The sequence below is a fragment of the Erpetoichthys calabaricus genome, chromosome 1 (genome assembly GCF_900747795.2).
Source record: "Erpetoichthys calabaricus chromosome 1, fErpCal1.3, whole genome shotgun sequence".
NCBI classification, from domain to species: Eukaryota; Metazoa; Chordata; class Cladistia; order Polypteriformes; family Polypteridae; genus Erpetoichthys; species Erpetoichthys calabaricus.
The window spans coordinates 98,476,836-98,501,869 of NC_041394.2; the positions used below are offsets into that span (position 1 = coordinate 98,476,836).

Below are 25,034 nucleotides of genomic sequence, written 5' to 3' on the forward strand. Positions count from 1 at the left end.
CTACGTATAATCCATCCATCCATCCATTGTCCAACCCGCTGAATCCGAACACAGGGTCACGGGGGTCTGCTGGAGCCAATCCCAGCCAACACAGGGCACAAGGCAGGAACCAATCCCAGGCAGGGTGCCAACCCACCGCAGCTACGTATAATCTTAGATTTTATTTTCTTTTTTTCATGGATCTTTTTCATATTGTTTACTATTGTACCACAGTGGTCACCATTAGGTTCTATAATATTGAAAAACATTTGTTATGTATGAAAACATGAGACTAAAAGTTTTTTGGCCATCAATACAAATTACATGGGGTAAGTAACATAAAAAATACAAAAAAAAAAATTTGGGTGGAGTATTCCTTTAAGAACTATAAACTGTGATTGTATCAGTTGCAGTTTCAAGATGATGACTGTTGGGAGATGCAGTAATCTGGCTATTTTATTTTTGCAGGTCTTCTGATTTTCATACTTTTTTAAAAGTTGCACTTAACAAAAACCCAAGGAAACGTCCAACAGCAGAAAAACTTTTACAGGTAATAATTTTTTTTTTTAATGTCCAAGTTAAAGACAAAGATAAACATAGAGAAGAAATTGACCATTTTAGTCATTAAAAATTAGTGTGATCTGGGTGTGTACTATAGTAGATTAAGAACTAATTGATCAATAGTATTAATTTTATTATTTTAATCTTGTAGCACTGTTTTTTGACTCAACTACTAAGTCGTACTCAAGTAATTGAACTTTTGGACACTGTGAATAACCCTGACATGACATTTGGACACTCAATAGATGACAGTGATCTAGAGGTAAGCATACAGGATACTGCGTGTTCATATGTTCACTATTCTACACCTCTACAACAGTCTAAAATGTTTTGTATTATTAAGGCTAACACGTAATTCATCATATTTTTTTTTTATTTGAATTAGTGTTGCTAATCGAAAATTGCAGATTATAGTGAAGTTTAAAATTAACAAGTATTGATAACTATAAACATGTTAGCCAAAGATAAATTCATTAATAAGTATAGAGTTACATAGTATATTTAAATGGCTATACTTGTTTTGATTAACCATCACCATTTATACCATACTCAAATTTCATTTATAAGTAATGTCAGATAAACATGGACTAGGTGTGCCCACTGCTTTCCTTTTGTCTTGGGCTGCTAATAATGTCTTAGAAAAACACGGGGTGACAATTACAATATAACTGACTAAGCAAATGAAAATTAGAGTATAATAATTAAATAGAATAGAAGTAATAAGGTCAAAAGCAAACAGATAAAATGAGGTAAAAACAAAGAAAAAATCAGAATATAAAGCACTATGCAGTATGCCGGTTAATATATTTTCACATTTTAAGAAGCAAGCACAGCTTCTGGCTCTTTTGAGTAGCACATAATGGAAAGTAATTTGAATTCCACATGCTCCCATTTGGGCTGGTAATGTCTGCAATTCATTTATCAAGCATACAATGCAAAGACTAATGATAGCTGATAGTTTATTTTTCTAGAACCTGTAAAATATATGTCTTATTTGCCAGGCTTTATTTATTCATGTTTAATTTGCTTGCAGACATGTGATGCTTTCCCTGATAAAATTCACTCCATAGGAAAACATCCCAATGTGGAGAGAACACACTCAGAACTGCAGTGTAAGTTGTACACTACTAGTATTTTGCTGACAGTATTATATAATGTTTGTATGGTATATGCCTTTTGTCATACATTCCTAGCTACAAAATGTTTAACATTTTTTTCCACCGGTAATACACTGTATCGTCTTTGATATTTCTGACAAATTATGTTACACACAATTTAACAGTTTCTAAGTTACTGCTTAGGTTATTATTTGTTTTGGTGTAAATACATTGCAATTGATTTAACTGATAGAAGAGGAAAAATTAGGAAAACAGTACAGCATCTTGGATGTTTTAAGTGATCTCGCTACGTGTTACTCGCAAATTATCGTAACATGATTACATAAAATGACATATAATATTTTGAGCTCCATAAACAAGAAAATGTCACTTTGAACGTAGTTCTTGCGTGCATTTTAAGGACTAGGAAATGTATCATTCATCACGATATTCATATTTTCCCGCCCATCATATTATTTTGTTGGCACTGAGCGTCAGTTCTTTGAAATTGGATAATAAATTCTGGAGGTGCTATCTGCATCTTCATCCAGACTAGCCAGTATCATCTCAGCTATAAATATAGATGAGAGAAAATGGGTAGGTGGCATTTGACAAAATTTTTCATTTGTAAATGGAATAAAGTGTTCAACTGGAAGATTACATTTGGAGCCCAATAATTCAAGGGACTCAAATACATTATTGATATATAGGTCTATAAATGTCATGATACATAGTTACTTCCATGAATTGAATATTGTAAAGGCTAGGAATAAGAAGTCTGAATTAAGATTTTCATGTATAGGTACAATGTATAAGATCATTTCTTCCTTTAAATATATCCTATACTGGATCCATATATTTAATAAATGTTGAACCAAGGAGTTATTTGTAAAATGGTTGCACCTGTAATTAGTGTTGACTGGAGCACAGAGATGGTTTTGAACAACATTTTCTTTCATTATTTAACAAAGCAGTTGTGGTTTCTTGGGTTTCTACCACTTCTAATGTATGAACATTTGCTGATCTCTGTAGAGTTGCCTTTTTGGTGCTTGGCAGTTTTGAATTCCAGAAAAAATGAGGTTACTACTGAATCTAACTTCTACTTTCTTAAAATATATATAGGGATGCTTTGAAAGAGTTGGAGGAGCTCAAGGAGTGCATTCATTTTAATAATATTAATTCTCCTTGCTAAAGTAAACAGCAACTTGACCACTTATTCAGATGTCATGAGGAGATGAGACCAGGAACTGTCTCAACCTTCATTCCAGCTCCAGATACCAACAGCTAGGTACTCACTATACAGTCTGCTGATGTTATACGCACATTCTGGAATATTAATGTGTAGAAAGTGGCTGGCCCAGATGGTGTCCCAGGATAGGTATTTATAAGTATCTTCAATCAATCTCCGTCACAGTGCAAAGCTTTTCCTGAAGACATCTACCATAGAGCCAGTTCCAAAGCAGACTGCAGTAACCTGCCTTAAATGATTACAGACCAGTAGCATTAATACCAGTAATCAGGATGTGTCTGGAAAGACTGGTCCTCGGGTGCATCAAGGCTGCTTTCCCACCCACTCTAGACCCTCACCAATATCCATATAGATCCAATAGGTCAATAGACGATGCCATTTCCGCTGTCCTCCACACTTGTACTGCTCCACCTGGAACAGCGAGGAACATATGCGCGGCTGCTGTTTGTGGATTATAGTTCTGCTTTTAATACCATTATACCCAGCAGACTGTTTTCTAAGATGTCCGACCTAGGCCTCCAGAATAATATCTACCTGTGCATATAGGATTTTTTTACAAACTGTCCACAGTCAGATAGAGTGGGTCCCCACCACTCACCCACTTTTTCACTCAGCATAGAAGCACCACAAGCCTGTCTGTTAAGGACTTTCATTTATTCTCTGTATACATATAACTGCATACCAGCCCACGACACCAATAACATTATTAAATTTGCAGAAGATAGAACAATAGTGGTGCTGATCACTGTTGGAGATGACTCTGCCTACAGGGAGGAGGTATGAAGACTGACAGACTGGTGCATAATGAAGAACTTGATACTTAACACCAAAAAAACTAGAACTGATCATCGATTTCAGGAAGAAGCAAGATGACCATCGGCCACTGTATATAAACAGTGACAGAGTGGAGAGAGTTGATAATTTTAGTTTCTTGGGTACCTAGATCCTATATGGACAATAAACACAAACTCACGGGTTAAAAAGCACAACAGGGACTTTACTTCCTGAGATATCTCAGGAAAATTGATCTGTCACAAAAGCTTCTGGTGTCTTTCTGTCTTTGTTCCACTGAGAGTGTCCTGACTCATGGGCTCTGCAGAGTATCATAAAAACAACATAGAAAATTACCAGTAATCAGGAAGTGTCTGGAAAGACTGGTCCACAAGTGCATCAAGGCTGCTTTCCCACCCACTCTAGACCCTCACCAATATGCATATAGATCCAGTAGGTCAATAGACAATACCATTTCTGCTGTCCTCCACATTGGTACTGCTCCACATGGTAATAGAGCAATATAATTGGGACCTAATCCAAATGTGTGTAGTACAGTAAATAGATGACTCAATTAAACACTCTCAAATTCTTTTTCTGCATCCAAAGATAGTAAATCTTCTGTAAAATCAGATAATAATAAGTTTTATTTATGTAGCGCCTTTCATACACTCAAGGACACTTTACAATTCAATACACACATTAACAAGACAGTAGAAATTACATACACGAAAAAGAATAATACTCATTGAAAAGATGTGTTTTTAACAGCAGTTTGAAATTAATAATAGATTTTTCCTCATGAAGGCTGAGAGGGAGAGAATTTCAAATTTTGGGGGCTGTCACTCTGAAAGCTCTGCCACCCATAGTTACTAACCTGTATTTAGGTACAGTGAGTAACTTAGCATCTGAAGATCGTAATGTACGGGCAGGAGTGTAAGGAAGCAGCAGCTCTGACAGATAAGACCTGTATCTCCTCAGTGATGACAAACAGATGTCTGCTTGGGTGAGGTGAAGTCAGCTGCAATCTTTCTTGCTCTCTTTTTCGATCTTGCGATGAACAGATCTTTTAATATTGGGAGATAACAGCCAAAGATTTTCAGCTGAACAAATCCCCTACTGCAACTGAGTCTTAGAAAGAGAGGAGGCAGAAGGAAACCAAATGGTGATGGAAGAGGCCACATTATTCTCAATGATTGCTGAGTAAAAATGTAACAATATATGCGTTGATATGTTCTTCTGGCTTACTATATATTAGTATGTGTATATATGTATATCACTGTGAATCTGTCTTATCTCACTTCATGGTTGACATTCCTACTACAAAGTTAAGGGTTCATCTAATAAGGCAGCATTCACAGTTATACAGTGGAAACCTTGGGTCATGAACGTCTCAGACCACATACAAATCAGGTTATGACCAAAAAGTTCCAAAAACTTTTGCATCTGTTCATGACCACACACTTGGGTGACAAACAAGCCAGTTTCCCTTCCGGTTCGTACGTGCCAATGATTTCCGCACGTGTTCAGTCTCTCCCTGTGCATTTCCTGTGCAGTGAGAGAGAGAGAGAGAGAGAGAGAGAGAGAGAGAGAGAGAGAGAGAGAGAGAGAGAGAGAGAGAGAGAGAGAGAGAGAGAGAGAGAGAGAGAGAGAGAGAGAGAGAGAGAGAGAGAGAGAGAGAGAGAGAGAGAGAGAGAGAGAGAGAGAGAGAGAGAGAGAGAGAGAGAGAGAGAGAGAGAGAGAGAGAGAGAGAGAGACGGACGGCTGGCTGTGTAAGGCCGAGAAGGCAGTTAAAGAATGCACCGGGCTCCCGGAAGTGAGATGGGAGCATGCAGCGAACCCGCATCGTCACAGACTTTACCTCAAAACTGTAATCTCCTCTCCACCCAGTTCCTCCTCACTTCCTTCATGCCAGAACTCAACTCATGCAAGGTTAGTTTATGGTTAGTTTTTGTATTACAGATTTTTCAAATGTTCATTTTTCGGTTCGTGGCGTGCATTGTTGCATTGTTACTTTTCTTGGTTGTTTATTAAATTATGGATTTTTCAAATGTTCATTTTTTCTCTGTGCCTAAAACTCATTAAAAAAAAAGTGTTTACAGCGATCGGTTCGTAGCGTGCATTGTTGCAATGTTACTTTTCTTGGTTGTTTATTAAATTACAGATTTTTCAAATGTTCATTTTTTTCCCTGTGCTTAATGTTACTTTTCTTGGTTGTTTATTAAATTATGGATTTTTCAAATGTTCATTTTTTTCCCTGTTCTTAAAACTCATTAAAAAAAGTGTTTACAGTGAGCGGTTCATAAGGCTATAGCGTGAATTCTTGCAATGTTACTTTTCTCTGTTCGAGGTTTTCTCAGTATTATTCAATGTTTTTACATTTAGTTTACTATTATACTGTGCATTCTATGGTATGATTAACTATGCTATGGTATGCTTAAAAATGTTTAAAAAAATATATTTACATACAGTCCGTGTGGTCTGGAACGGATTAATTGTATTTACATACAATCCTATGGGGGAAATTACTTCGGGTCACGACCAAATCGGGCTACGGCCAGAGTTTTGGAACGAATTACGGTCGTGACCCGAGGTTCCACTGTACTTAGGTGCGGCATGTTGATATTTATTTGTAATGCACCTACACAGAGTAGTCTTAATATGAAGACTGTTGAGATATAAGCAAAACAAGAAACATAGAAGTCACTTGAAAATAAGATAAGGTCATAGGTTAGTACCTCAAAGTCTTCTTATTCTATACACTGTAATTTATTTTAGAATAATATTGTTACATCATTCTCAACAGCAACAAAATACTATTTTTTTCAACTTATATTCCAACACTTTTATGCAGTACATGTACAGTAAACAGAAAAAGGCAAGGGGATTAACTAGACCATATAGAAGTGCAGAGGTCCAGTAAATGATTAATTTATGTTCTCTGAGTCATAATGAGGAATGATCATTTTAGAAACAAATCCAGGAACAATTAGAGAGATTATGATGTGTGTTCTTTGATTTTGCAGTGTTCAGTATTCAAATACTAGAGGTATTTTTACTGACCCTTAGCTTATCATAATCTTCTGTATTTTACAATGACACAGAGTTAAAGCAGTGTATATTAATAACTTATTTCCAGCTAACTGAAATATGCACATTTAATTCTGTATAGCTGTTAAAGGTTTTTCAAGTATTATTGCTCAAAAAAATCTCTTACAAAAGCAGTTATTATATATGTGATACAGTGGTGTGAAAAACTATTTGCCCCCTTCCTGATTTCTTATTCTTTTGCATGTTTGTCACACAAAATGTTTCTGATCATCAAACACATTTAACCATTAGTCAAATATAACACAAGTAAACACAAAATGCAGTTTTTAAATGATGGTTTTTATTATTTAGGGAGAAAAAAAATCCAAACCTACATGGCCCTGTGTGAAAAAGTAAATGCCCCCTTGTTAAAAAATAACCTAACTGTGGTGTATCACACCTGAGTTCAATTTCCGTAGCCACCCCCAGGCCCGATTACTGCCACACCTGTTTCAATCAAGAAATCACTTAAATAGGAGCTGCCTGACACAGAGAAGTAGACCAAAAGCACCTCAAAAGCTAGACATCATGCCAAGATCCAAAGAAATTCAGGAACAAATGAGAACAGAAGTAATTGAGATCTATCAGTCTGGTAAAGGTTATAAAGCCATTTCTAAAGCTTTGGGACTCCAGCGAACCACAGTGAGAGCCATTATCCACAAATGGCAAAAACATGGAACAGTGGTGAACCTTCCCAGGAGTGGCCGGCCGACCAAAATTACCCCAAGAGCGCAGAGACGACTCATCCGAGAGGTCACAAAAGACCCCAGGACAACGTCTAAAGAACTGCAGGCCTCACTTGCCTCAATTAAGGTCAGTGTTCACGACTCCACCATAAGAAAGAGACTGGGCAAAAACGGCCTACATGGCATATTTCCAAGACGCAAACCACTGTTAAGCAAAAAGAACATTAGGGCTCGTCTCAATTTTGCTAAGAAACATCTCAATGATTGCCAAGACTTTTGGGAAAATACCTTGTGGACTGATAAGACAAAAGTTGAACTTTTTGGAAGGCAAATGTCCCGTTACATCTGGCGTAAAAGGAACACAGCATTTCAGAAAAAGAACATCATACCAACAGTAAAATATGGTGGTGGTAGTGTGATGGTCTGGGGTTGTTTTGCTGCTTCAGGACCTGGAAGGCTTGCTGTGATAGATGGAACCATGAATTCTACTGTCTACCAAAAAATCCTGAAGGAGAATGTCCGGCCATCTGTTCGTCAACTCAAGCTGAAGCGATCTTGGTTGCTGCAACAGGACAATGACCCAAAACACACCAGCAAATCCACCTCTGAATGGCTGAAGAAAAACAAAATGAAGACTTTGGAGTGGCCTAGTCAAAGTCCTGACCTGAATCCAATTGAGATGCTAAGGCATGACCTTAAAAAGGCGGTTCATGCTAGAAAACCCTCAAATAAAGCTGAATTACAACAATTTTGCAAAGATGAGTGGGCCAAAATTCCTCCAGAGCGCTGTAATAGACTCATTGCAAGTTATCGCAAACGCTTGATTGCAGTTATTGCTGCTAAGGGTGGCCCAACCAGTTATTAGGTTCAGGGGGCAATTACTTTTTCACACAGGGCCATGTAGGTTTGGATTTTTTTTTCTCCCTAAATAATAAAAACCACCATTTACAAACTGCATTTTGTGTTTACTTGTGTTATATTTGACTAATGGTTAAATGTGTTTGATGATCAGAAACATTTTGTGTGACAAACATGCAAAAGAATAAGAAATCAGGAAGGGGGCAAATAGTTTTTCACACCACTGTATATATGATTAGAACATTATAAGCCCATGTGTGTATTGTATTAAATTCACAGTAAAGAAGGGTGAAAGTTTGATGATATACTTTTCATAATATATACTATCCTGTTTTATATGTAAATTATACATTTTATGAATGCATTCATTTTTCAAAAAATAGAAAATATATTACCATTTGTGTGTGTATTTCCTTCCCAATCAAATCTTTATTTTTTGCTTTTAGTTAATCAAGTAAAATTTTGCCCTCCTCTACGGAAAGAAACAGAGCCTTATCCCGATCAGGTAATAATGATTTTTTTCCCCAAATATTATCTCTTAGTATTATAAAAAGTAGGTATTACGAGTTTAAAAAAATCTTCACAAATCTAGAGCACAGGAGAGAATGGCACGTCCTAACTTCCAGTTCTACTATTGGATTATTTAATACATATTTTGATTCTATAGAAGGATGTCAAAAGAAATACACAGTTATTGGCCTAGTTAGCAATGAAGATGTAATTCTGCCCTCGTTTCTCCCTGCATACTTTTCTCTTTGTACCACTTATACCAATAATTGCCACCAGCTAAGAGGAAATCCTGTGGTTCTACATGTCAGTTAGAATATGGTATCATTGAAGGTGACACTTCAAGGCTGAGGTGGCAATCAGACATAAATTATTAATATAAATTGTGTAAGCAATAGCTACAATTTAAAATTACAGGAAATGTTTCTGTTAGGGGAGACAGAATAATTTGAAATGATGTATGATTATAGTGAAAAATTATTATATAATTTTGAGTTTTTGGTGACAGTATTACTCAGGTATAGTTCAATTTTTAAAATCCCAGAAGTGGCTGTGAGAACAGTGATTTAGCAACAAATTACTAATTATCTTTTGCTTCTAAAATTGCTGTGTATGATATTGAAACAGAATTAATTTAAAAGAATATTTTTATCTGGGTTTAATTCAATTGTCTGGTTACAAGTATTTTGTTTTTATCCGTTCATCTATCCATTCATTTTCTGATCCTGTACTTTATGTGGGTTGCCCCAAAGTGAATTTCACACTTCAAATGTAAATCTTGGATGCATATTCTTTAATCTAGTATTCTCTCATCTATATGCTGTGTCATGTTTAACAAAAATCAATAATTTTATAGAAAGCAAATGTTGTTTATAAAAGCCTGTTGATATCTTGAATTCAAAAAATTAGCTGGCAGTAAAATTTTTACTGAAATGTATCAAAAGAATTTCTTAAATCAAGAATCCACCAATATGAACTTGCTTACACCAATAAAGTCTTCTTTGTTTCAAAATCATATTCAACATTTATTTCATTACCTTTAGGACAGCTTGCTTAGCTCTTTAATGAAATTGCTTAATTTGTTAAAGAGACTTTGTAAGTCATCAAGAAGTATTGTCAACATTTTTATTTTTTCTTAATTTATTTAAAATTATGTTTAATGTAAAATGTCACAAGTATTGATAACAAATGCATAGTATAAACCTACAACTATAAAAGCACAGTTTTAAACAAATAGACACTTATTCTGCCATAGGGTTTACAAACTTAAGTTCGCAGTCTGAAACTGAAAAATACAGTCTGTCATTACTATCCAAGACACTCATCAATGTATCTGTTATAAATTATCAAAATTTCATTAATGACATTGATTTTTTATTTTCAGGACAAATTGAGGTTCATGTGGCATTTACTGACTGACTTCTAAGAGAAACTGAAAAAACTAAGCAGATGAATTATCATTTCATAAGTGTCTGAAAATGTGTAACAAGATGTTACCTATTTGAAAATCATGTAATTTTATTAGTATAAGCTATTGCAGACATATTGCTTTGAAACAAATACAATCAGTCATTTTGAGTATGGTGAATGTAAGGTGCAAATGGACTGCTAAAAAGTTTCCGTTACATGGAATAAGAGAATCATACTACTTCATCTCCATAGTAAGACAGATCTATTGAGAAATGAATAACAGATTGGGTGTGAATTTATACTGCCACTATTAGTTAGAGTCGGATCAGAAGGGAGTGGTGAGAGAGAGTGTGAACGTGACTGAGAGAATAAAACTGAAAGAAAAAAAGCGCTAAGCTTTTAGAAATACCATACATTTACAGCTGATCTGACGCTGTTCATTTTCAAATAATATTGCATTAGTTCGACGATGTTTTCTGATTGGTACTATTCAGGTCATAAAATGTTTTCTTCAAAATGTTACATACAGTAGAGTCTCGCTTATCTGACATAAATGGGCCGGCAGAACGTAGGATAAGCGAAAATGTCGGATAATGGGAGGTGTTAAAAAAAACGTCAAACTATGTTAAAATTTTACACATTACAAGCCTAATACAGTGGAACCTCAGTTCACGAACATCTCTGAACACGTACAAATCGGGTTATGACCAAAAAGTTTGCCAAACTTTTGCCTCTGTGCACGACCACACACTTGGTATAGGAACAAGCCAGTTTCCCTTTCGGTTTGTGCGCCTCGATGATTTCTGCATGTGTTCAGTCTCTCCCTGTGCAGCGTTAGAGAGAGTGCGCGAGAGAGAGACACAGACACACATGCACGCACGAGAGAGAGAGAGACACACGCACACACGCGAGAGAGACACACATGTGCGTGCGCGCGCACACACACACACAAGAAAGAGAGACACATGCATGCACACGCGCAAGAGAGACACAGACAGACACATGCACGCGCAAGAGAGAGACACACACACGCGCGCGAGAGAGACACAGACAGACACATGCACGCGCAAGTGAGAGAGACACACGCATGCACACACGCACACGCATGCACGCACACACGAAAGAGAGACACACACGCACACACAAGAAAAAGAGACGCACACACACACGCACTTGAGAGAGACGCACGCACACACACACACACACACGAGAGAGAGAGATGCACGCACGCCCACACACACACAAACACGCGTGCATGAGAGAGACGCACACACGTGCTCGCACATGCACACACACACACGCGCGCACGAGAGAGACGTACGCCAGAGAGTGCCAGCCACATAATCCACTGTAATCATGTTTTCCAACAAAACAACAGAAAAATTTAACTGAAAAAATGAACTTAGCTACAAAAAACAGACTACGCTCACGCTCGCAACTTGCAGTTCTTGTTACCGATTGTTGCGGTTTTTTTTGTTTTTTTTTTGGCGGTGGGACATCGGATAATACAGAATGTTGGATAAGCGAAGGTTGGATAAGCGAGACTCTACTGTATATTTGTCTTTCTTTTTTGCCCGGTGCTGCGTTGACATCGTGCACCAGAAGGCGTGAGCTTATTCAGTGCCAGCAGGAGCATCCGGGTGACCGGTTGCTTGTGCTATAACACGCTTGACTTGGCAGCAATCAACACACATGTACTGCGCAAGGCATGCACAAGGGCCACTGAGAAAAGAAGAGTGTTCTTTGCTCGCTTTGCAGAAGAACTTCGTCGTCGTTTCTTATAAGAAAAGGCGATGGATAAAGCAAAAGAGGACGCAACACTGGCAAGCTTCTGTTCCAAGACCGCTGCTTCCCCCAGCCTCTTCAGTGTAATAGTAACCACAGCACAGAGAGAAGTGTGTACATTGCAACAGGTACACATGTCGTAAATGTAGAAAGGATGGTCCTTGGGTGTATGGGAACTGTTAATTTTTGAATCTGATGATTGTCCTGGAGTACAAAAGAAACAGTACTGTGCACCAAAAAGTGGAGACTGCATGGGCAACATCGAAAAAAAAAACGCGGTCACTGATTACAAGTTCGAGAAAGAGTGCGAATGAATATGAATAATATGAATAATGTTACATCAGTGCCACAGTGTTTTCCGAAATGTACTATACAGGTCATAAAATTAGTTATTCCAAATATCATGTATACCTATGTCTCTGTTTTTTTGTCAGCGCAGCTTTGACATCATGGACTATAAGGTGCATACTAATTAAGCGTGAGCAGAAACACTCCATTAAACTAAATAAAAAAAAAATTCAAATGATGGTGAGATACGAAGAAGGCAGATTCACTAGCGTTTGTGTGTCAGCTCTTATCCCTCCAGATCAGAGAATTTCCAGTTCCATTGTCTCAAAACACCACTTACCTATATAGTTATTCCCAGTTTCAGATAAAAAATAACTGCGTCAGATCTGGGGCGGGGGGTGGGTGTTGTATAGTGATTGTGACCGAGAGAATAAAAGTGAAAAAAAAAATCGCTAACTTTTACAAGTGCTATGAATTTACACCGGCTGTTACAGACACAAATCAAATGTATGTTTTTATTGTATAATATTAACAATAAGAGCAGCTCACTACTAAAAACGGTAAATTTGTCGGGGAGCTGGTTTCGAACCCATGACCTCCGGATTATAAATCGGCAGTTCTAACCACAACACCACAGAAGCTGTCGTACTTGCACCTTTTGTGAAACTGTTCATGTCTACATTTTGTTATTTATTACTAAAACATGAAAAACGTTTCTACGTTTTAACAATGTGTTTACATAGATTGTTGTAGACACAGAACACACATCAAATTATTGAAATAATCAGATCATCAAGGCAGGAACTGGGAAAACTTGCCCGTTCTGAAGCGGTGGGGAGAGGGGGGGTTGGGGGGGGGGAATGGTATAGCAGGCTGTTTGCTGCTTGGGCTTATTTAGAAGACACATTTATACATTTAGAAGACAAAAGATGCTGATAGAGAGGTGCGAAGGGATTTAAGGTGGGCCGAATTTACGAGTTTTTTAGTTGGCTCTGGTAATTCTAGTGTTAAAAAGGTAGGATAAGAGGAAGCAATGAGACAAGCTACTTTCTTTCAAAAAACCAAAGTGTACTTCTAGTTAGGGCTGGGTGATATGGCTCAAAATTCAAATTGTGATATTTTTGGACCAAAAGTCAATATATGATATGCAACGATATTTTTTTCCTATCTATTATTACTTAAAAAAGAAGCCACACATTTATATTGCTCTTTAGTTATTTACATGTAATTGCAAACTTACAACTTTACATTATAGGCATAAACCAAAATATACTCATTAATGCAAGAAACACATCTAAACATTTACGCAAGAAAGCCAGTTGTCTGAAGAGTAGATGACGTAGGAGTAGATGCTTTATCTACTTTACTAGGTTTGCCTAAAAAAAACTTAAAATAATAATGTTTCAATATGCTCTTTTTAAGCTATGTTTTGTAAACAAATAAAGCGTGGAAAGAACATGCATTCAGGTAACACAATTTCACAAATTTTGTGCAAGAAAGACAAGTCTGTCAACTGCCTCTGGCTTTAAAGATGCCCTGTGGCAGTTCACTATGTTGCCACCTGTGCTAAATGCCCTTTCTGAGGGCGAACTACAGTAATCCCTCCTCCATCGCGGGGGTTGCGTTCCAGAGCCACCCGCGAAATAAGAAAATCCGCGAAGTAGAAACCATATGTTTATATGGTTATTTTTATATTGTCATGCTTGGGTCACAGATTTGCGCAGAAACACAGGAGGTTGTAGAGAGACAGGAACGTTATTCAAACACTGCAAACAAACATTTGTCTCTTTTTCAAAAGTTTAAACTGTGCTCCATGACAAGACAGAGATGACAGTTCAGTCTCACAATTAAAAGAATGCAAACATATCTTCCTCTTCAAAGGAGCAAACAAATCGATAGGGCTGTTTGCTTTTAAGTATGCAAAGCACCGAGGCACAAAGCTGTTGAAGGCGACAGCTCACACCCCCTCCGTCAGGAGCAGAGAGAGAGAGAGAGAGACAGATAAAAAAATCAATACGTGCCCTTCGTGCTTTTAAGTATGCGAAGCACCGTGCAGCATGTCACTTCACGAAGCAGCTGCACAGAAGGTAGCCAACGTGAAGATAATCTTTCAGCATTTTTAGACGAGCGTCCGTATCGTCTAGGTGTGCGAACAGCCCCCCTGCTCAATCCCCCTACGTCAGGATCAGAAAAAGTCAGCGCAAGAGAGAGAGAGAGAGAAAAGTAAGCTGGGTAGCTTCTCAGCCATCTGCCAATAGCGTCCCTTGTATGAAATCAACTGGGCAAACCAACTGAGGAAGCATGTACCAGAAATTAAAAGACCCATTGTCCGCAGAAATCCGCGAACCAGCAAAAAATCTGCGATATATATTTAAATATGCTTACATATAAAATCCACGATAGAGTGAAGCCGCGAAAGGCGAAGCGCGATATAGCGAGGGATCACTGTAGTGGCCTGTATGCAGAGATATTTTTTTGCAAGGCTAGTAGTTGCTGGGTGGCGGGGTCATCAAATTTCTCTTTCAGATAATCAAGAATTTTGTCTTAACAATGTCTTAATTAACATTGTGAGCTCTGTGTCTTCTGGCTGGTGAGCCAAGATGCTGGTTTGAAAAAGGCGTAGCACTGGCTTAACATGGGAGACTGTAACATAGGACTGAGCTGAGAGTGCATCTGTAAATTCCAGGAGGGGTCGAATAGCTTTATCAGTTGACTCTAGTACATCTATGTCCTGCCATGTACTGTAAGTGCCAGATGTCTGGTTTTCTTGCCAGATGAGAGAACTTGGGTGATGACCCTCTCTTGTTCCAACACTCTCTGTATCATTGCTGCCCTTGACCCCCATCTTGTAGGGGATTCTGTTATGAGCTGATGGGAAGGCAGATTGAGTTCTTTCTGTGTTGCTGTCAAAACGGAGTGGTGGCTCTGAGGCTAGGGATCTGCACTGGCAATCGGAAGGTTGCCAGTTCGAATCCCGTAAATGCCAAAAAAGGGACGCTGCTCTGTTGGGCCCTTCAGCAAGGCCCTTAACCTGCAATTGCTGAGCGCTTTGAGTAGTGAGGAAAGCACTATATAAATGCAAATAATTATTATTATTAAAATCCCTTCTTTTTTTCCAGCTGAAGGAAAAACATGCAACAATTCTTTTGCATACACCAATTGCCTGTTCAATGCTGGGATCTCTCATGCTTCTCTCTAAAACCAAACACAAATTACAGTTTTATTAATTATTTACGTTATTATTAATTAATAATATTTCTCATACACACTATTATTTACATTTATTTACTATTTCTTAGCATATTTATTATTTAATTTAACATATTTCTCATACGTGCACACACTTTACATTTATTATTACAAATTTCTTATATATTATGTGTTATTATTTATTTTCAAACATTTCTCATACACGCACGCACTAGTGATGGGCATTTCGGCTCTTTTTAGTGAGCCGGATCATTTTGCCCTGCTCACTAAGAATTGGCTCTTTCGGCTCCCAAACGCCTCTTCATTTTCCCACTCCAGCCTTTTATAATTCAGCCAAATTTCGCAGTGTTCTGACCCATGATTAGATGTTTGCACTTAGTGTTTCGCTACAAACACTACACAGACATCGGTTCCAAAAAACGGGAATTGGCTCCCACCATTCATTAAAAAGAGCCGGCTCAAAGAACCGTTTCATTTGTGATCGACACATTACTAGCACGCACACACACGCCATACCAATCGCCAGATTCAGCCGGTGACCAAAGCACTGCAGTCTCTTCCAATTGTTCAGATCAACGGCTTTAATCGCATTTGCAGCGTTATCTGTGGTAATGCACACTTGTCACGAGTTGTCTAATTTCCACGATTTAAGCGCATCTTTGAGCCCCAGCACAATCGTTTCTCCGGTATGGTCATCTGGTGCAAATCCTGTCTGAAGACAAACGCTTCTTATCTCCCAGTTTTCAATAAAATGAACCGTTAGGCTCATGTATGGTTGCATGGTACGATTAGTCCACAGATCGGATGTGGTGGAGAAGTGGCAAACGTTCTGAAGCTGATTCAGAATTTTCTCCTTTACCTCGTTGTATAATTTGGGCAGCGCTTCTTTGGCAAAGTATTTCCGACTGGGAATTACATATTTGGGATCAATCGTTCTCAGTAGTTTCTGAAATCCGTGTTTTTCGACAGTGGCAACAGGAACTATATCTTTTGCAATGTGGTATGTTACTGCAGTCTGTTATTTCCTTCCATTTGGGGCTTGTTTTTTCATACGGTATGCAACGAGAGAACGTTGCCGCCAGCGTGATTTGTTTTGCAGCAGGGAAGTGTTTCGTTGCATTTTGTGTTTTGAGCAGAGTTCTTGCGAAGTTTAATACATTCTTCGTACTTCGTAACGTGTTTTGTTTTCAAATGATTGAAGAGGTTCAAGGTGTTGCCACTCTTCGTTCCTACTTATCTCTTACAAAGTTTACATATAACAGTCATTTGTTCTGTATCATTTTGTCTATAGCCAAACCATTTCCAAACAACGGAGGTCACATTTGTACCTTTTTTTGGCACTAAATCATCGCTGATAGCCGTACTCGTTTCTGCCTCCGTCTCAGCCATTGTTGTTACTGTTTAAGATAAGCAGGAGGCGGGGTTTAATCGCAATGACTGCATTTAGGATGTGCTCCAATTAGCAGAAATAACGCTCTGCACACTTGTAGTGTTTAATAAAACATATTACATAATATATATCGCGATAGGTTTGTTTTCAAACGATGCATTAAAAAATATTGTTCATATCGTGCCACTCGATATATTGCACAGGCCTACTTCTAGTGACTCTTTTCTGTTTTACAGGTGTCAGATGACGAGTGGAATTTTGATAGGGAGGATCACAGTAGTCCGTAAGTTATTTATATTACAATGTCATAATATTCCGTCACAATCAAACGTATAAACTGTGAGCATAAATCTTGCTTTTGCTGTTAAATAAAGTTTAATGTTGTAAGAATTTTTTTTACTGTCTGCTTCATAAATATTTTGATCAATTAACTAAGGTAAAAAATATTACTCTGAAATTTCTTCATTCCTACTCATATACTCCAGTATATTTATGTACAGTCGCACACCAGGGGAACCAAATGTGAATAAATGAGGAAAAAATGAGTTGCTGCATCCTATGCTTTTCTGTTGTACAACCAAAAATAGCAGCAACCTCCAGCTTCCAATTGCTCTCATTAATTAACTTATGCACCATATTGCCAAAGAACCTTTTCTTCATTCAGTAGTGTTTTACTTATTCTTACATTATTGTTAAAAGTTTACTTTTTTAGAACAGTTGAAGTCTGTACTCTGTTTTTCTAGTTTTATTATTTTCTTTTTTGAGTTTAATCAGGGTCAGGGCTAGGATTACAGTGTATTGTGTTGCATCTTGTCCAGGTGACCAACTTGGGCTGCTAGTAATGGAATGATCCTCAGAAGTAATGATTTAAGAGATATATTTACTCTTTCAGGGCTGATGTTCACTTTTGTCAAAAGGAGGAGTTGATGATGGTAATCAACTATAAACTGTGACAAAACCAACTGTTATGTTTTAGTTGGACTCTCGTTTTCTGAAGGAACGTTAGATTCATTGGTTTGACTGAGATTTCCTGAGCTCGCGTTAGTAGCAAGGCCGCAAACAACGGCAAAAATGGGACTGAGATCTGGCAAGAGATCAAAGCGAATGCGTAAAGCAAAATACTCTGCAGACGACATTTTGCCTGTTATCTCTGAACTGGACTATGACTTGTTGGACTCTGATTTTGATACAAGTGATCGAAAACGAATGTGAGGCTCCAGCTTCAGCTGATTGGTCCCCAGCTAATCGTGGTACTGACAATATTCACCAGGTAGAACCGCCACTTAAGAATTATAAGAGGTAGAAACCACCGTGATCGCTGCTGCTGCTGCCCCAGCCACGTGAAGACAGCCTGGCAGCGAACCTGCTGCACATTCTTCACAACCTGGCAGCCACAGCATGCAGCAACAGACGTTTTGTGTTGATTTCTGTGTGAAACCATTGCTTTTCAGAGACTTTTTTGGAAAAAAATACTCAGCCCTCAAAGAGTTAACAGTAGAAGGAGAGTGAGCAATGTGCAATTTTTGGTCCCTGCAGAATTGCTTGACCTGTTATGTTAAATGGACCAATAGTGCTGTGATGAGAGAATGGCCCCAGGAGATTCACAAGGCTGATTCCAGCCTTCAAGGCTGCAATGCATTAAGGCTGGGGCTTTTAAGGGCCACCTTAGTACAATCCAGCCAAGCTTGAGTTCGGTCATGTGCTCGTCTGCAAGGAAGGAAGAAATGCAAATGTGGTTAGAGAGGAAGGAGAGGGACGTAAAGAGGACTGTTGCTGAGTGTTTTGAGTATGTAAATGGAGAAGCCACTCCAAGGGGCTAGACAGTAAGTATTCTTACTGTATTTAGAGAGGTCTAAGGTCAACATTATTTTTTTTTTATTTTCATTTTAAAAGTACAAAAGTTGTGCTTCCTGCCAAATCAAGTTTATAAGATTTGTGTTATCTGTCTGCATTTATATTTCTTTTTTTCTTTTACAGTTTTTTTTACAGTTAATAATATGAGACTGTTTGGTGTTTTAAATGCTATACACTGAATTATATTTACTTGTTGCATTTTGTTGTAATTTGTTTTTGTACTATGATGGAACTGGGCTGTCAGCGAGCCATCCAACCCATGTGGCACTGACAGTACATTTACTTTTTGATATTATGTTTATCTGCGGTGGGTTGGCACCCTGCCCGGGATTGGTTCCTGCCTTGTGCCCTGTGTTGGCTGGGATTGGCTCCAGCAGACCCCCGTGACCCTGTGTTCGGATTCAGCGGGTTGGAAAATGGATGGATGGATATTATGTTTATTATATTTTTATTATACCTTAATATATTTTCACTTTTCACTTCCATTTTGTGGATGTTTTTCTCATGGATGCCATCTGATTGTTTACTATTGCTATAGTAGTTGTTAGCCATGTGACACACAGGTCATCATGTTCTACCAGATTTGTTGGGGTATTGGCAGACCACAGGTATAAATATAAAAGTCTGAAAATCTAAGCAGAAATTTCTATATGCTAATGTTTCAAAAGAAAAAACACTTGCAAGGTGTATTAACAAACCTGAACTTTATTCACATGCAATATTGATTCAAATACATTTGTGACGATTGTGTCACACACCGCAACTTCTGGGATATGCGACCCTAGCAGTGAGCAAAGGATGTTAATAATTGAACCTCAGGATTGTGGTGCCCATTAAAAGAACAACATGGCATTGTTAACATAGGAATAAAATGCTAAGTTAAAACAAGTTTTAAAACAAATCTTAAAACAGAATCACAAAATTAAAGTTTAACTTAAACTAAAATCTACAAATTTCAAAGCTGAACACAAAATATACAGAGTCTCAGGCAAAATTATATGATCTGGGGACGTGGATCAGGTGTGGCAGTTAGCAGCTCCCGGCATCAATTACGGATGCAGCCAACTACTCAGCTGTGCACTTAAGCGAGGACCGCCCGCATCATGAATTCACCCGGGAACCCCTCCAGCCACACTACCATGCCACCCCTCTAAGCTGCGAGTGTGGCGATTATTTATTTAAAAAGTGGCCCTGTTGACTTGAGCTTTGGACCCGCTACACCACAGAGCTTACCAAAATAACCATTAAAAACAATTACTCCCACCCTCTAATCTCTTCATCATTAAACCAAGAAATTGGTTAAACGGCACAACTCAGAAAACACTTAATCATTCACAGTCCAACACCAGCTCTCCTTGTGTAAAGGGCTGCCTTCTGGTATCAACCTCATGCTTTTAAGAATGTTCTGGGAGATGCAGAAAACCTTTCGACGGCACATATGGATGTGCCATCCTGGAGGAGCTGGACTACCTGTGCAACCTGATTTGGACGCAGATACTGACTTGTGTTACCAGTAGTGACAAGGACACTAGCAAAATACAAAACTATTCCTTTCTTGGGGATTATCTTGCTGTTGCCTGTCCAGTGTACCTGTTGTCACTTTCATTTGCACCAAAGCAAGTGAAGCTGATTCACAATTGGCTAATGCTTCCTAACTGGACAGATTGATATCCCTAAAGCTTAACTGATTTGGTGTTAAATTGTGATGATTAAATGTTCCCTTAATTTGTTTGAGCAGTATATTATGTATTAGCTCTAGAAAGGAGCAATTTCCTTTCTCGTTCAGCATTAAAAATGTCAACTTTCAAATGATTATGCATATTTAAATCAACTCTTTTGTATTTACATTTGGTTTTTTCTTTGATACCTAGTAATTCCTAGTTTCTAACTGGATGTAAAACTGAATGGCAAAGTGGTTTGTGAACTATAAACAGAAAGCAGATCATGAATTTCAGGCTGGGCAGAAAGTGTGGCCTGCAGTGCAAGCTACCTGCCTCAGCATTCCATTCTACAATCTAGGACAATATTACATTGGTCCTTATTCCATTGAGAATAAGACGGGTATGATTTCATATAAGTTGGCTCTACTTTCATACTTTCATATTCACCCCATGTTCTTCATGTCTTGTCTGAAACCTGTTCATACTAGTCTTTATCATAAATATTCTGTTTATTCTCCTCCTGTTAATGTTGATTGTAAAATGCATATAATTCTTGATTTGCATTGATGGGGTTCAAGAGTGGAATATTGTATTCACTGGCAGGGCTACTATGTTCTGGAAGATCAGTTCTAGGTTTGGTCTGATCACATTCCAACTCCTTACCTTTTTTTTCAGTTCCATGTTTGTTTCCATCACATGCGAGAAGCACACGCCCAGACACCGCACTGTAGTAGAATGAGTTTTTGTGATTATTTTGTATCTAGCAGTGTGTGGTCTTTGTGGAAAAAGAACAACCCAAAGAACTCCTAATAGCTTTACTATATTTGTAAACATGAAGAAACATCAGCTAACTCGTAAGAATTACCCAGTGTAGAGGACGTGGACCCACCTTGTGCTTGCTGCCCCACTGGCTTTTGTAAGGAGAAGCTGGAAATAAAATACCTTCGCTGTATCGCTGGAATATCTTCTTCTTTTGGCTGCTCCCGTTAGGGGTTGCCACAGCGGATCATCTTCTTCCATATCATTCTGTCATCTGCATCTTGTTCTGTTACACCCATCACCTGCATGTTCTCTTCTCACCACATCCATAAACCTTCGCTTAGGCCTTCCTCTTTTCCTCTTCCCTGGCAGCTCTATCCTTAGCATCGTTCTCCCAATATACCCGGCATCTCTCCTCTGCACATGTCCAAACCAACGTAATCTTGCCTCTCTGACTTTGTCTCCCAACCGTCCCAACTTGAGCTGACCCTCTAATGTACTCATTTCTAATCCTATCCATCCTCGTCACACCCAGTGCAAATCTTAGCATCTTTAACTCTGCTACCTCCAGCTCTGTCTCCTGCTTTCTGGTCAGTGCCACTGTCTCCAACCCATATAACATAGCTGGTCTCACTACCATCCTGTAGACCTTCCCTTTCACTCTTGCTGATACCCGTCTGTCACAAATTACTCCTGACACTCTTCTCCACCCATTCCACCCTGCCAGCACTCTCTTCTTCACCTCTCTTCCACAATCCCCATTACTCTGTACTGTTGATCCCAAGTATTTAAACTCATCCATCTTCACCAACTCTACTCCCTGCATCCTTACCATTCTACTGACCTCCCTCTCATTTATACACATGTATTCTGTCTTGTTCCGATTGACCTTCATTCCTCATCTCTCTAGAGCATATCTCCACCTCTCCAGGGTCTCCTCAACCTGCTCCCTACTATCGCTACAGATCACAATATCATCAGCAAACATCATAGTCCACGGGGACTCCTGTCTAATCTCATCTGTCAACCTGTCTATCACCATTGCAAATAAGAAAGGGCTCAGAGCTGATCCCTGATGTAATCCCACCTCCACGTTGAATGCATCCGTCGCTCCTACTGCAGACCTCACCATTGTCACACTTCCCTCGTACATATCCTGTACAACTCTTAAGTACTTCTCTGCCACTCCCGACTTCCTCATACAATACCACAGCTCTCGAGGCACCCTGTCATATGCTTTCTCCATGTCCAAAAGATGCAATGCAACTCCTTCTGGCCCTCTCTAAACTTCTCCATCAACAACCTCAGAGCAAACATTGCATCTGTGGTGCTCTTTCTTGGCATGAAACTATACTGCTGCTCACTAATCATCACCTCACTTCTTAACCTAGCTTCCACTACTGTTTCCCATAACTTCATGCTGTGGCTCATCAATTTTATTCCCTTGCAGTTACTACAGTCCTGCACATCCCCCTTATTATAAGCAGGGATGATGAAACAGCATACAGAGATGACGTGGAACGGCTGTCTGCATGGTGTGAAGACAACAATCTATCTCTCAATGTCGACAAGACAAAGGAGATAATTGTGGACTTCAGAAAATCACGTCCTGCCCACGCTCCACTCAGCATCAATGGTTTAGATGTGGAGACTGTTAGGAGTACCAAGTTCTTCGGTGTGCACATAACTGAGGAACCTACGTGGACACAGAACACCTCATCACTAATCACGAAAGCCCAGCAGAGACTACACTTCCTGAGGCAACTGAAGCGAGCAAGTCTTCCCTCTTCCATCCTCACCATGTTCTACAGAGGCACCATTGAGAGTGTTCTGACCAGCTGCATCACTGTCTGGTATGGCAACTCTAACATATCCGACTGCAAGCGCCTGCAAAGGATAGTGAAGACAGCAGAGAACATTATTGGGGTGCCTCTCCCTTCACTACAGGACATATTTTATAAACGCAGTGTCCGCAAGGCCTGCAGCGTTGTGCAGGACCCCTTACACCCCTCACATGGACTTTTGACACTTCTGCCATCCAAGAGAAGATACTACAGCATCAAAGCCAGATCTCTCAGGCTGCAGGAGAGTTTTTACCCCCAAGCTGTTAGACTCCTTAACACCAGGCTACCCCCTGGGACCTTCCACACTGCCTCAACCACCTTTAAAAACAGAACTTTTATACATGTAAGCCACTTTACTGCAAAGACTAGTGGGCATGTAGAGAAGAACTGAAAATCTCATACTGACCTTTAAGTATCTTGTTATCCTTCTGCTGTGAAACATTCTGACCTGTCATTGTTTACACATGTCTTAAACAACTATTATCATACACTGATAATTTCTGTATTATCTATATCTATTATTTATTATTTATTTATTATATTACATATCTTACACATCAATATTGCTGCTACTTCTTTGTCTTGTCTTTGCACAATGTCTTGTTTGTGTTTTAATTTTAAATTTTAATTTTAATTCTATTTTTAATTTATTATTTGCACATCATGTTGTTACACTGTGGACCCTGAGCGTCGCAATTACGTCTATCTGTATACTTGTATATGGTTGAGATGACAATAAAGTTTACTTTGACTTTATTCTTAAATATCAGCACCAGTACACTTCTTCTCCTCTCTTTAGGCATCCTCTCACTTTTCAAGAGTTCATTAAACAATCTGGTTAAAAACTCCACTGCCATCTCTCCTAAACACCTCCATGCTTCCATAGGTATGTCATCTGGACCAATGTCCTTTCTATTTTTCATCCTCTTCATAGCTGTCCTTACTTCCTCCTTGGTAATCCATTGCAATTCCTGATTCACTCTCTCCACATCATCCAACCTCTTCTCTCTATCATTCTCTTCATTCATCAGCCTCTCAAAGTACTCTTTCCATCTGCTCAACACACTCTCCTTGCTTGTGAGTATGTTTCCATCTTCATCCTTTATCACCCTAACCTGCTGCACATCTTTCCCAGCTCGTTCCCTCTGTTTAGCCAATTGGTACAGGTCCTTTTCTCCCTCCTTAGTGTCCAACCTCTCATACAACTCATCATATGCCTTTTCTTTAGCCTTCGCCACCTCTCTCTTCACCTTGCGCCTTATCTCCTTGTACTCTTGTCTACTTTCTGCATCTCTCTGACTATCCCACTTCTTCTTTGCCATCCTCTTCCTCTGTATACTCTCCTGTATTTTCTTATTCCACCACCAGGTTTCCTTTTCCTCCTCCTCTTTCCAGATGTCACACCAGGCACCCTTCTTGCTGTCACCCTTACTACATCTGCTGTAGTTTCCCAGCTGTCTGGTAACTCATCACAGCCACCCAGTGCCTGTCTCACCTCCTCCATAAACTCAACCTTGCAGTCTTCCTTTTTCAACTTCCACCATTTGATCCTTGGCTCTGCCCTCACTCTCTTCCTCTTCTTGATCTCCAACGTCATCCTACAGACCACCATCCTATGCTGCTAAACTACACTTTCCCCTGCCACCACTTTGCTGTCTTCAATCTCCTTCAGATCATCTCTTCTGCATAGGATGTAATCTACCTGTGTGCATCTTATTCCCTCTTCTTAAAATACGTATTCACCACAGCCATGTCCATCTTTTTGGCAAAATCCACTATCCTCTGACCTTCTTCATTCCTCTCTTTGACACCATACCTACCCATCACCTCCTCGTCTCCACTGTTCCCTTCACCAACAAGCCCTTTGAAATCCACTTCAATCACCACTTTCTGTCCCTTGGGTACACTGTTCATCACTTCATCCAACTCACTCCAAAAATCTTCTTTCTCACCTATTGCACACCCAACTTGCAGTGCATATGCACTAACAACATTCATCATCACACCTTCAATTTCCAGCTTCATAATCATTACT

At 39.0% G+C, this 25,034-nt stretch overlaps 1 protein-coding gene across 1 annotated transcript in view; it reads left to right on the forward strand.

Annotated features, from left to right (window-relative positions):
• Nucleotides 1-25,034, forward strand: part of map4k2 (mitogen-activated protein kinase kinase kinase kinase 2) — a 227,419-nt gene that overhangs the window by 122,557 nt on the left and 79,828 nt on the right. Inside the window, exons 11-15 of the mRNA XM_028804122.2 lie at nucleotides 448-529; nucleotides 692-802; nucleotides 1,574-1,652; nucleotides 8,738-8,796; nucleotides 17,118-17,164. Of these exons, the coding sequence (XP_028659955.1) occupies nucleotides 448-529; nucleotides 692-802; nucleotides 1,574-1,652; nucleotides 8,738-8,796; nucleotides 17,118-17,164 (378 nt within the window). The remainder of the gene's footprint in view (nucleotides 1-447; nucleotides 530-691; nucleotides 803-1,573; nucleotides 1,653-8,737; nucleotides 8,797-17,117; nucleotides 17,165-25,034) is intronic.